The sequence below is a fragment of the Tenrec ecaudatus genome, chromosome 9 (genome assembly GCF_050624435.1).
Source record: "Tenrec ecaudatus isolate mTenEca1 chromosome 9, mTenEca1.hap1, whole genome shotgun sequence".
In the NCBI taxonomy this organism is placed as follows: domain Eukaryota; kingdom Metazoa; phylum Chordata; class Mammalia; order Afrosoricida; family Tenrecidae; genus Tenrec; species Tenrec ecaudatus.
This window is the reverse complement of record NC_134538.1, coordinates 127,057,137-127,070,292: the sequence shown is the minus strand read 5'-3', so window position 1 is coordinate 127,070,292 and position 13,156 is coordinate 127,057,137. Positions and strand designations below refer to the sequence as shown.

At 48.4% G+C, this 13,156-nt stretch overlaps 1 protein-coding gene across 1 annotated transcript in view; it reads right to left on the bottom strand.

Annotated features, from left to right (window-relative positions):
• SLC26A4 (solute carrier family 26 member 4) overlaps positions 1-12,532 on the bottom strand; it is a 60,505-nt gene extending 47,973 nt beyond the window's left edge. The window contains exons 1-4 of the mRNA XM_075557667.1: positions 12,366-12,532; positions 10,442-10,581; positions 2,114-2,224; positions 217-392 (exon numbers count right to left, since the gene is read on the bottom strand). Coding sequence (XP_075413782.1) covers positions 217-392; positions 2,114-2,224; positions 10,442-10,581; positions 12,366-12,532 — 594 coding nt within the window. The remainder of the gene's footprint in view (positions 1-216; positions 393-2,113; positions 2,225-10,441; positions 10,582-12,365) is intronic.
• Between the last annotated feature and the right edge of the window lie 624 nt (positions 12,533-13,156).

Sequence of the window (13,156 nt, the reverse complement as noted above, 5' to 3'; positions counted from 1 at the left end):
TCCATTTATCTGTCTCTGACTCTGATGATACATGATTTGGGGTCCTGTCAACTATTTTACCCTCTGATATAAACAATGAAATTTGGGAGATAATTTTGTGTTCCATTAACTTGCTTTGTTTTTCATTTTAAGTGAATTCATAAGCCCACATCCTTTCTAGTGGTTCTTGCACATTAAAAAAAGCATCCGTTTATATTTTATTTGCAAGCCCATTACCTGTATAATTCCAACCAAAACAGTCAGGGTGCTGGCAAGCAATACCCTCTCCTGATCTCTAGCTGCAGTGTCGATTATGGTGGCATTGAATGTCGTCTCGTTACTGATGAAGTGCTCATCGGGAGCCATCTGCAGAACGACAGATCCCACCATCAGACTGACCACTGGGAACGGTCCTGGAGCAAAGAGAAAAAGCACCCGTCAATCAAGTATGAATCCCAGAGGGTCAACAATTGGGAACATGATTTACAAAGTCTGCCTTCTACTGTGACTCTTTTTAAAAGACACTTTCCTTTTAACAACGTCTTTACTCGCTGCTATTTTTATCTAAAATGAAAAGCCCGTGCTGAGCAATTATGGAAGGCCTTATGGTTGCGAGGACTGAGAGCCGAGATCCAGTAAGACAGACTCTCTAAATATGTAGCAATCACACACACACACACACACACACACACACACACACACACACACACACTGCTATGGTCTTCATCTGGTTCCAGCACTGTTTGGCCTACTGCATCCTTTTCAGAAAAAAGAAACTGTTCAGCGTCCCCTGGCAAAGCAGAACGTGTGCACCATAGTCCATAATCCAGGATGAAGTGCAGGCATCTGCTTTTGTAGCCCCCACCCTGACCTCTGGATCATTCCAACATACCTGCTTTGGGAAACCTTGATCTAGCTCAGCGGTTCTCAACCTTCCTAATGCCGCAACCCTTCATACGGGTCCCCATGTTGTGGTGAGCCCCCCTCCAATCATAAAACTATTTTCGTTGCTACTTCATAACTGTAATTTTGCTACTGTTGTGAATCAGGTGACCCCTGTGAAAAGGTCGTTGGACCCCCAAAGGGGCCGCAACCCACAGGTTGAGACCCGCTGATCTACCTGATCAATTGATACTGATTGACTCTCCGTTGCCTCTGATTGAGGCAGTTATTTTAGTCAACCTCTATTATTTCTTCTACAGACAAGGCAGTGTGATAGATAGAAGGAGTTGGAGGGATACCCAAGGTCAAGGATATGGGTTAAGGAAGTTGTATTTCATTTTCAAGAGGATCGTCCAGGTATGTACGTCTAACCAGCAGATGGGCGTAGGAGCAAAATTACCTCTTGCATAAATGTCAAAGTTGCAGAATAGCACAAAGCATTCGTTTACTAGACCGTTTTAGCAAAACAGAATTAAAATTTTAGGAGCAGCAGGAAATAAACCTATTCTGAGCCACGCCAGAAAGGAAAGCCAAACTTAACTTCTCAACAGCTTTAGCCAGACTGTGTCAGTCTTCCGATGCTGGTGCGGTATAGTCATATGAATATATGAATATATGGACGAATAGAACTTAGTAAGTGTTCAGCGAATCTAGTAACACAACAGAGTCAAAGACCTCGTGAAGGCTGTTTGCCCTCTCAGTTTGCCTTTTGGAAAAGAACACTGTTTTGCTTTTGTTTTGTTTTTTAGGAACACTTTCTACATATAAAAAAGGAGAAAAGCAAAAAATGATTAGGGCAAAGACTGTACAGAGGTGCTGTATACAATTGATGTATGTGTATGTATGAACTGTGATGAGAGTTGTATGAGCCCCTAATAAAATGTTAAAAAAAAAAGGAGAAAAGCTTAAGTTCGGTGCTTTTTACTTTTAATAAAAATATTCTAAAATGCAAAGGGAGGCTAGTTTTCATATTCTTTCACTTAAAAAAAAGGTTTAGTAAAAGCTAACTTAAAATACAGGATTTTGAAAGTTACAGAGAGCCAGCGCATCACAGAATAGCGCGCTCAGGGCTAACGCAAAAGCCCTCCTTCCCTGGAGCACATTGTCCAATGTATGAAATCGTGATGTACATTCTAGGGCTGAAGCGCTTTAAACATAGACCAACGGAATGGTAGTAAATGCTTATAGTTACCAACTGAGATGTGCCTTGATGTGCCGAAGATAAAATACGTCAGGATGGGGAAAAAAGCAGAGTAGAGACCATATCCAACAGGAACTGCAGCGAGGAGAGCGTACGCCATGCCTGCAACAACCAAAACTATGCAAGTCACAAAAGTGATCGTGTATTTCTGCTGCACACAGAACCAGCTCTGCACTGCTATCCTGGACGTGTGGTGTCACTGCCTCCACCTGCCTTCAGTGGTCCCATTGGCATGGAGTCCTCTGTGACTGCGGTGAGATGATGGCAAGATCCAAAACCCACTAGGCTGCTGCGTTCACATGCAACACCTGCTCCAATGAACAGACTCAATTGGTCAGAAGTGATCTGCTGATCAAATCAGTGGAGGTGATGGGGAGGGACGCGCAAGGGGAGAGAAAAACCCAGTCAATTGTTTTGGGGTTTTTGTTTTCCAACCCAAAGATACAAACCAGTTTTGTGAGTGGACAGTGTTCCCTGCGTTCAGTTTCTCTGTGATCCAGGATCACAGAGCTTGTTGCGCTCCCCTGCCTCCCTGCTTGTTCCAGGCCAAGGGAAAAATGACAATTTTACCAAGCACCAGGCCAGGCAACTCTTCCCGCTCCACTAAGCTATCCCAGCAGCCTCTGGGCCAGTAAATGGCAAGCACTAGAGAGAAGTCTCAACATTTGGGGGTACATGGAGTTGGAAGGGAGCCCTGGTGGTTATGCATTGGGCTGCTAACTGCAAGGTCAGCAGTTCGAAAACACCAGCCACTCTGGGGGAGAAAGACCAGGCTTTCTACTCCCACAAAGCATTCCAGTCTTGGACACGCACAGGGTAGTTCTACCCTGCCCTGCAGGGTCGGGATGAGTTGGCACTGACTCAGTGGCAGTGAGTGGTGGTAGGGTTGGAAGATGACAGCATATCCTTTTCCTCTTAACTAAATGCTTCTTAGCTAGCCCGCACATCCTACTCCACAGTCCACGCAGCCAAGTGAGCGAAAGCCAAGCCTTTGGGCCCTTGAGTCATTAATAAAAGTTTATGTTGCCGCCATCAACTTGGTTCCAACCCAACTGAATCCAACACTGCACTCACCACTGTTCTTATGTTGGAGCCCCTGGCTGCAGCCTCCGTGTCTGTCCCTCTCCCTGAGGGCCTTCTTTCGTTGCCTCCCCTCGACTTTACCAAGCACGATGTCCTTCTCCAGGGACTGGTCCCTCTTGACAACATGTGCAAACGATGTAAGGCGAAGTCTCCCTGTCCTCGCCTCTAAGGAGCACTCTGACTGTACTTCTTCCAAGACCGAGCAGTCAGTCCTTCCAGCAGTCCACGGGGCTCTTCGCCCTGCACCCCACACTCCTCCAGCACCACAATTCAGATGCATCAGCTCTTCTTCTGTCTTCGTCATTCAATGGTCAATTTTCACATGAAGATGAGGTGGTGGTAAATACCGTGGCTCGAGTCAGGCTCACCTTAGTCCTCGAAACAGCATCCTTGCTTTCCCATACTGCAGAGAGGTCTTGAGCAGCAGATGTACCTAATGCAACTTGTCTTTTGATCTCCTGACTGCCGCTTCATGAGCACTGCAGAGGATAAGTGGATAGGAGACAAGTGGTCTGCGCTTTCTTTGCTATGCGTACCACCACAAGAATTGCATGAGTACATATAGGTTTCTAGAATAGACTTTACTTTTCACTCCTGTAACCCAAAATCCTAGAACAGTGCCTGGCATATGACAGGTACATAATCAATAGTTGTTGAATGAATGTTCATTCATAATAGTTTATTTTTGTTGTTGTTTAAGTGTTGAGAGCCTAAATGTCCTGGCCCACAGACAATCAAAACTTATTTACCAAATGAAAGTCCCAAAAGAGGGAAATAAAGAATGCTTCAAACACTGTAATTACATGAAATTCAAATTATATGACGCATGGAAGTATACTTACTGGCACGAGAGAGGGGGAGACAAAGGCGAAAGGTGAGCAAAAAGCAGGACTCCAGACTGATAACTATGCATTACTTTTGTAGAAGCACTCATGTGCATTATATGCTAAAAACGTGAAAGATATTCACATAAAATGATGAATTCAGAAATCTCAGAAGACAAAGAACTTAATAAACTCCATGTAGCCACCACCACCCACCTCCCTGGTTAGGCCTTCATTTCACTTCCTCTTTCTTCCCTCCATGCCCTGGATGCAGCCACCATCCTGAGTTTCCCAGATGTGTCTTCATGTTTTTTTAAATATGGGCGTGTATTTACATCTAGTAAGGTATTTATCAACATGTTAATGGGTTATCCATATGGTGGGTACTTAGGTGATTTCTAATTTGAGAAGGAGGCACTTTTTCATGTTCTTTATATGGATTTTCTACAACGAGCAGTCATTCATTCAACGACTATTGATTATGCACCTGTCATATGCCAGGCACTGTTCTAGGGTTTTGGGTTACAGGAGTGAAAAGTAAAGTCTCTTCTAGAAACCTATATGTACTCATGCAATTCTTGTGGTGGTGCGCATAGCAAAGAAAGCGCAGACCACTTGTTTCCTGTACACTTATCCTACTCAAAAGTCCACTGGCCTAAATCGGGCTCTCCGGTTCTTAGACACCTGAAATCTAGGAACTTCACTCCCCGAGGTAGTGGTTTATTTAGGGACAATGCTCTCCAAATATACGGTAAGCATGTTTATTATAAGAACATTTTATGCAATGGTTTTGAAAGGCCACCATCTGTAAAGAAATGTACAGCGTGGTTTTAAGCATTGGGATATCTGAGTCTCCGTACAGAGTGCAGAGGATTGTGAGGCTAAAAACATTTGGAAACACCTAGAAAGCGCAACTAGAGGAGCGGAGAGCAGACCCCCTAGAGTTCTAAACAACAACAGCACCGAACTGGCTGCTTGTTGGGGAGCTTTTCAGATAACAAAAGTTAAAAGCTACTCCATTGCCCTTAGCAACCAAGTGGCCTCTCCACAGCTGGAGCGCGCCATCTCTCAGGGGTTCCTCCTCACTGGAAACAGCCTGGCACCCTCCGAGATCTCACCCGGGCGTCTCCCGCAGGATACGGACTCCTTACCCCAATGTGCCTGCTCAGTGTCCACTTACCCAGGGAACCAGGCCAGCATGACTGTACTACTCTGGAGTGGAATGGTTCACGAAGAGAGGCGCTAAACCTCAGGGAAGCAGGGGTGTACTCATTGCTGCTCACTAATTTGTAGTGAACCTTAGCAAGCAAGCACACGTGAGCCCACGCTGACCTTGCTTACTGAGCAATCCACCCTGGTGGCTGCGCTTTCCCCTACCCTGGGCACCCTTGGGTCCTCTCCTCTGTCTTCACTCAGCTCGGATTCCATGGAATTGGGTAATATCCTTAAGCCCCTTGCTTCTTCTCTTTCCGTCCCACCCTTTTCTTGTCTGGAAAAACCAAACGGGGAATCCCAAACACCCCGCTCCTCACAAGATCCATTGAGCAGTTAAGTAAACAAAACTATAGGCATCTGTATTTGCTCTGAACAATTTCACTTAAACGTTGTGCTCCCTAGCCCCAGATGGGCCCTTAGCCCTAGCTAAGGAGTCAATGACATTTCTTCCCTGGGGGGGGAGCTTTGCCTCTCTCTGAGGGACCAACGACGCAGACCTGCCCTAATCCAACCCACTGCTGCTGGGCCATTCTACCAACATGACCTTCGAGGACAGAGCAGGGCTGCCCTATAGGGTCCCCAAGACTGTAAATATTTGGAGAAGTAGAGCCCTGCGTCTTTCTCCCGAGGAGATTTGCACTGCTGACCTTTGGGCTAACAGCCAACTGCTTACCCATGGCACCCCTGGGCCCCCTCATCCCCCTCTTCTTGTCCACCTATACACTCACCTAATCGGACTTCTATTAATTGTCATAGAAAAACAAACCAACCCCAGACTCCGCTAGATACAGTACCCAGGGGAAACTAGACTGAACTTCATCAACAGTTAAAACTCCCATTCAGCAAGGATTTGAACAAGATGAAGACAACCTACTCGTGGGAGGGTTTGCTTGTTTGTTGGGGGGGGGGGACTTTAAAAACTCTGTGGGAAGATGGCATTCTCTTTGAATTCCATTTCTCCACTTCTTTTTAAAGCTCCTTTGTGTGTCACATAAGGGTGGAATATCGAGAACAGATAAAGAATGTTGACAACCCAACAAAAAGATGGACACATAACCTGCATAGATAGTTCACCAACAGGCGCATGAAAAGATAGTCAACATTGCTTGCCATGATGAAATTGCACACTGAAGCCAGCATGAGACATGACTTCGCCCCTACCGGAGAGCTAACATGGAAAACCACAACACAACCACAGGAATGTCAAGTTTGTGAGGCTGGGAAGAGACGAGCACCTTCATCTGTGGCTGCTGAAAATGCAAAAACTGCCCAGCTGTCGTGGGAAACATTTTGGTGATTCTTCAAAAAGTTAGAAACAGTCACCTTGGAGTCGATGCCAACTCATGGCAAGTCCATGTGTTTTAGGAGAGAGCTGGCTTCCAGAGGGTTTTTGTGGCCACATGGGACCCATCAGAAGCAAATTGCCAGGCCTTTCTTACGAGGCACTTCTGAGTGGGTTCTCGTCCTTCCCCTTTCCATTAGTAGCCTTGAATTCAATCATGTGTACCACCCGAGTACCAGCATTGACATTCAACTCAGCAACTCAACTTCCAGGTAGACAAGGGGCCTTCAAAAGTTGGTAGAAAGATGGAATTGCAAGATAATGATTTTTTTTTCTATGAATTTTCTGGAGTCCTCTTGGATATACAACCAAGAGACCTGAAAACTGAGCTCCAAACAGATATACCCAGATGTATACCAATTTCATTACAGGATGGTTTACCATCGCCAATTGGTGGAAATAAGCTAAACCAACAGGTCCGTCAACAGGCGGACAGGGGGTAAAAAGTAGAATATTACTCAGCCACGAAGAGAGATGGAGCCCTGAAAACATTATGCTGAGGCACAAGGCAGCACTTGAGAGGAATCCCTCACTTGTCTCAACCTCACCCCAGGCCTTCTTCTGCTTCCTCTCCCTCCTTTCCTGTACTCCACCCACACTAGAATTCCCTTCAGTCTCCCTCAGGCCTTTGTATACCCTGGCTGTACTCATCACATAGAAGGTTACCTCCTCAGAAAGACCTTTTTGTACCATTCAATAGAAAACACTCCCTCCTCGAATTAACTCCTATCAACAGGAGTCCTAGTTGAGTAGTGGTTACAAGATGAGCTGCTAATTCCAAGGTCAGCAGTTTGAAGCCACCAGCTGCTCCACGGGGGAAAAAAGATGGGGCTTTCTACTCCTGCCAAGAGTTACAGTCTCCAAAACACGTGGGGGCAGTTCTGCCCTGTCCTATGAGTTGGCATCGACTCGGTGGCAGAGTTTGGGTTTGGGGGGTTTTATTTTGGGCAGCATCATAGTCAACCCACCATAGTGTTATCACTCTCTATAACTGACCCACCTGTGGCCTAATTCTTACCACTAGAAATGAACGGTACAAAGCCAGCAGTTATCTATCAATAGACCACGAAATCCTCCCTCCCCCTCCCCCCCGGCTGAATGCCTGCCACACAGACTTGGCCTACAAATATTTGTTGATATGAAGCAAGCAGGGTAACTCACCTCCTAGATAGCCACCTTCCACAGACAACTCTAGAGTGCTGATGTTGCTGGCAACAATACGTCCACAGTATAACAAGCATACATAGCAGATTAGCTAAGACCACAGGATTCCAGTTCAAATCCAGATCACCGGGCCTTTCTCGAGAGCGCTCCAACCTACCAGTTGGTGACCTTGGACAAGAGTTAGTAGATCTCTCATCGACTGAAGAGGGGACAGAATAACATTTACCTCCTAACAGGGTCCCTGTGGAGATTAAAGGAGAACTGACCAGAGCCCTTAGCACAGTAGCTGTTACTTAATGAACAAAAGCAATTAGTGCAAGTACTTGATGAAAACTTGGTAGGCATGAGGCGTAAAATGGCATCTTTGCTATCCAAAGATGACTCATGTAACCTAATCCTTGTCACTATTTCTGGGGCTGTTTACCATAGGCCAGGCTCTGTACTGGGCACTGGATAAACACAAATTTCTGACCCTAAGTAGCCACAAGGTGAGGCCACTTACGGCTACACAAGGTGAGGCCACTTACGGCTACTGGAACTGGCTGTGCTCATGGGCAGTCGGCCTTGTTTAGCCAACGACCTGCTCAGCCTCATCTTCCTCTCTGCCCTCTAACTTTGAGATTGGGAATACAATGGCTCAGGGTGAGGTTGGACTCTGAGGCACGGAACTCAAACTGGTTCATTCCGGCTCAACGCCCTGCTGAAAATGTGGGGATCTATGAATCACCGGAGGATCTGGTTGACACGTAGATTCGGATTCAATGGGTGCAGGATGGAAAAGTAAGCTCTCAACACAAAGTTGAACCGGAAGCTGTCTAGTTCCAAGCCATGTACAGACACATCCTCCTTCTCTGTGGGAATCTACCTGGCCTAGCCTGAATAATCCTGAGAATTCCATAGTCAAATTTTGTCACGACATTGCTCAATTATTGTTACTACCTTCTGAAATGGTCCATTTTCAGTTATCGGTCTACACACCTTACTTCCCCACCACTTAGCACATTCAGGTTTGCCCTTCAGGAAAACTCAGTGGTGACAACTCAGCCTTCAGGAATCCCTTCCTTCGGCCTCCGGCCTGGGTGACGGGGACTCACTTGCCATCCTGAAGCAGGCTGACTTGTAAGCATCTATGTCCCCTTTGGTCTATGCGCGCCTTGAAAACAGGTGGTACCTCTAGCAGCACATGGCAGCATGTCTAGTGCCTGGCACATACTCGCCCCTCCATCACATTGTAGAGCACAGAGGAGACTCTGCTTTCAGGGCTTGAGGGCTTTCTCCGGGAGGGGGTGGGGAGAAAAGCCAAGAGTGCTGAGCGGATGAGGGCAGGGGAGAACATCCACCCTGCGATGTACCTGGACCGCCGCGACGTCCAAGATGCTCCTGGACATAGTCTGCTGTAAAGCCAGTGGCAAGAGATAAATACCCTTGCCAGGGCGGTTACAAGGAAAGGGAGGGAAAGTACTCACAGCTAAAGTGAGACAGAGTTTCTGAGGGAGCTAATTAGAAAAATGTTTTTGAAGTGGATAATGATGATTAAAGTGAAACATTGTGAGTACGGGCCATTCAATCGGACCTTTTACTCTAATATTTCACCACCCTCTTTTGTTCGACAGAAACAAAACAGAACAAAGCCTTATACGCATAGCACAAACAGGAAGAAGCCCAAAAATATTAGTGGAATATATATATATATATCCTCAATATATAGAAAGGATGCATTGCATTCTGCTTTAGTCTATATTTCCTACTGCTAAGATTTTTATTCTGAAAAAGAAACAATAAAAACCAAAATGAAATCAATTGTGGTGAACTAGCAAATAATAATCATAGTAGTAACCACCAATGTTGGAACATTTTTGCTAGACCATTTTAAAGGGAAGGGATGAAAAAAATAAGAGGACAAAAAAGACATTCCTGTGTTGCCCAGGCTGAGACTTCCTGTCCTTTCCCTCAGTTTCAAACTGCAGGCGGAGATGGTGTGTGGCCCATAATCCCCAGGAAAAGGAGCCTGGGGGCATCGTGGCTTAAGGGTTGGGTTGCTAGCCACTGGCAGCTCCTCTGGAGAAAGACATGGTTCAAGAAACGCACAAGGCAGTTCTCCTCTGTCCCATAAGGTCTCTCAGTCTGAATTGACTCAATTGCAGTGAGTCTGGGTTTTCAGGCACCATCCAAAGGATCTGTGGAGGGTTTGCTGCTGACTGCAAGCCGGCAGTTCAAACCCGCCTGCCGCTCTGTGGGAGAAAGAGGCCGCCTGCTTCCTTCAGCTGCCAGCGCTCAGAAACCCTAGGAGTAGTTTTGCTGGAGGGCATTACTAATAAACAAACAAACAAACAAACAAACAACACAAAAACCATCAGAGTGGATGTCTGTGAGGAGGGTGTAGAGACAAGCGCACAGGCCAAGACGCATCACCGATTGCTCACTGTAGCCTGTGCTCAGTCCGTAAAATCAAAGTTGGGAAGCTGCTGGTGAGGTGATCTGCCTCCGATTGGAAGCATGCAGCTAGAGGTTCAGGTTTTCCCAGGAAGGGAATCGTGGGGTCGAGGAGAAAAGGGATGTCTCTCTGCGCTAAGGCACTCTAAGGACAGATGAAGGCCTTGGAGGATGAGCGAGCGAGCGAGCGTTTGGTGCAGACGCCTGGCAGTCAGTGAAAGTGCGGAATCACTTGGGAGCCACTTGCCAGCATCTTACCTTGCAATGTCGCCACTAGGCCAGTGCTGACTCCGGAAATGAGGTCACTGACCAGCCAGTCCTTGACTCGGTACTTGGGCAGCCATTCCAAAATGGGCAGGAGCGTCTTCAAGACACGAAGGGCTCTCTTTCTTGAGCAACTGTCAAGAAGCAAGAAGGCAAGGTTTCCCACCCACTGCAAATCACCAGGCTAAAGAGCTGAACTCTGCCTTGTAATAATTTCGAAAACAAGAAGCCACGAATCATACGCGAGAAGTGCTCACCATGCTTTTTGCCAAGAACTGTCCTCATATCTACCCTTTAGTAGTGTACTGGAAAACACAGGATTAAGGGTCCCCTCCCCATTTCCACCTGTTTTAATCCTCTGAGAAAATAGTCCTACACAAGAACCCATTTTCTGGTCTGGCCATAGACCGACCACTGTGTTTTCTCAAACTCAAGATTACTTTTCAGATTTCTAATCCAGGCGCCTTCTTCTTACTATTCCTTTTTTAAGAAAAGCAAACACACCTGGTTTATTTTGGCATCATAGGCTTTGAAGTCAGTTTTTACAGAAATCTCATTGTGATGAATGTATACCCTGCCTTACGCTGTTATTTAGTCTTGTTTAAATCTGGCAGTCTATAGATTGAAGAGATTTAAAAGATATACCATATTTGGCTCCAAATTCAAATGCACTTTTTTAAAAAAGATGACATTAATGAAACCCCTACAAATTTGAACGAGGACTACATATCTGAGGATGTTAAATAATGATTCTATTTCCTTTTTAGGTTTGATAGAATTATTCACTTTAAGGGCAGCAGTTCCAAACCCTAACTTCTTCTCACTAGAAAGGCTTTCTATGCTCATAAAGAGTTATAGGTTACGTCTGCCCCATAAGGTCACTCTAAACAGTAAGCGACTTGATGGCAGTGAGTTTGCATAGCATTGTGGCTTTATTTAAAGATTCATTTAGAGATAGATATTGAAATATATACGGAAGAAAGAACACATTCCTTGGGAAGTGGCTTCTAAACAATAAGGTGGGGGCGGGGCGCAAGTCAGTGGGGATAGATAATAATACAGATGAATCACTGGCACACCATCAGGTGGTCTTTTCGTTCTGTTACACACAGAGTGGCTGTGAGTCGGAACCGAATCTATGGCACCTAAAAACAACAATTATTGAAGCTGAGTGATCCGTTAACAACATGGGGCCAAGAGGGATTTCATTATACCACGATGTCTAAACCCACTCACTGTCACCGCGTGAGTCCAACTCATAGCAACGCTCTAGCAGCGGGAAGAACTGCTCTTGTGGTTTCCGTGGCTCTAACTGGCTGGTGGTTTCGAGCTGCTGACGTTGGGGGTAGCAGCCCATCACATACCTGTCCGCCTCCATGATAGAAAGGATGAAAGAAGGGAAATCTAGCAGTGGCCGACTGTTCTCTAAAGTTATAGTTTATGATAACTACTTACAGGTGACACATTTGGCCACCCAGGGGTCCTCCTGCCACATCGTTAAGAATTTGGAGCACTCCATGCCCTCCTGTAGTCTAGTTCCCATTCGAGGCTTCTAACGGAATGCTCTCCTGTCTAGATTTGATGAGAGGATTTAAGGAGGGCTCCTAGTTAGGTGATGAGTTTACCCACCAACAAGGAGAGGAGAGGAGAGGGAGGGGAGAGGGAGAGGGAGAGGGAGAGGGAGAGGGAGAGAGAGAGGAGAGGGAGAGGAGAGGAGAGGGAGGGGAGAGGAAGAGGGAGAGGAGAGGGAGAGGAGAGGGAGAGGAGAGGGAGAGGAGAGGGAGAGGAGGGGAGAGGAGGGGAGAGGAGAGGAGAGCAGAGACTGGCTTCGAGGCTGCACGTGATGGAGTCCCCTCCTCGGAACCCCCGGCAGGACCCCCACGCGCCCCCCTCGCCCCGCGCCCGGTGGCGCCGCTACCTGCAGCTCTGGGCCAGGCGCTCGCGCAGCGTCCTGCGCTCCTGCAGGCGCCGCTCGTGCAGCTGCTCGCAGACCAGCTCGCTGTAGACGGGCCGGGACACCTCGTAGCTGCAGCTCAACTCCGGGAGCCGCTGCCTCTCCGGACGACTGCCGCGCGGCTCGGCCATGACCTGCGGGCAGAAGGCGACGAGGAAGGACGCGCTGGCGCCGGGAGGGGACGCCGAGGTGCGCTGGGCGGGGCGGGCGGCGGCGAGCCCTCTCAGCCGCCGGGCCGGTCGGAGCCCACCCCGCGCCGCCCGGGCCCCGGTCCAGTGGCGCTCTGAGCTCGCGGCCCGTCGCCGCCGGAGCCCGGGCTGCCCGCGGGTCGGGTGGCCCCCACCCGAGAAACCAGTGCCCCCGAGGGGTTCCGGAGCGCGGGGCAGACCCTCGGGTCCGGCCGCTGGAGCGCTGTCCGCGTCCTGAAATCGCCCCAAACCAGAGCTGGGGGCGCGGTCGCGGTCGCGTCGGGCAGGGGGCCCGCCCCCCAGCGTCCTCCCCGCCGGTCTCGCCTGGGGACTCGGCGCGCGCCCTGGGACCCTCGGGGCGCACTCCCCGGTCCCGTGGCGGCGTGCGCTCCCGCCGAATGCCTGCGGTGGAACCGGGCTCCCTTCCGGGCGCCTCCGCGGAGAGGCTGTGCGGGCCCCTTCCCCAGCCGCGTCCCCAAGGCTCGTCGCCTCCCCGGGAACCCAGCCCAGGCGGGCGAGCGGGCCGGGGAGCAGCGTCGCCCGGCGGAGAGCTCACCTGGTTCGGTG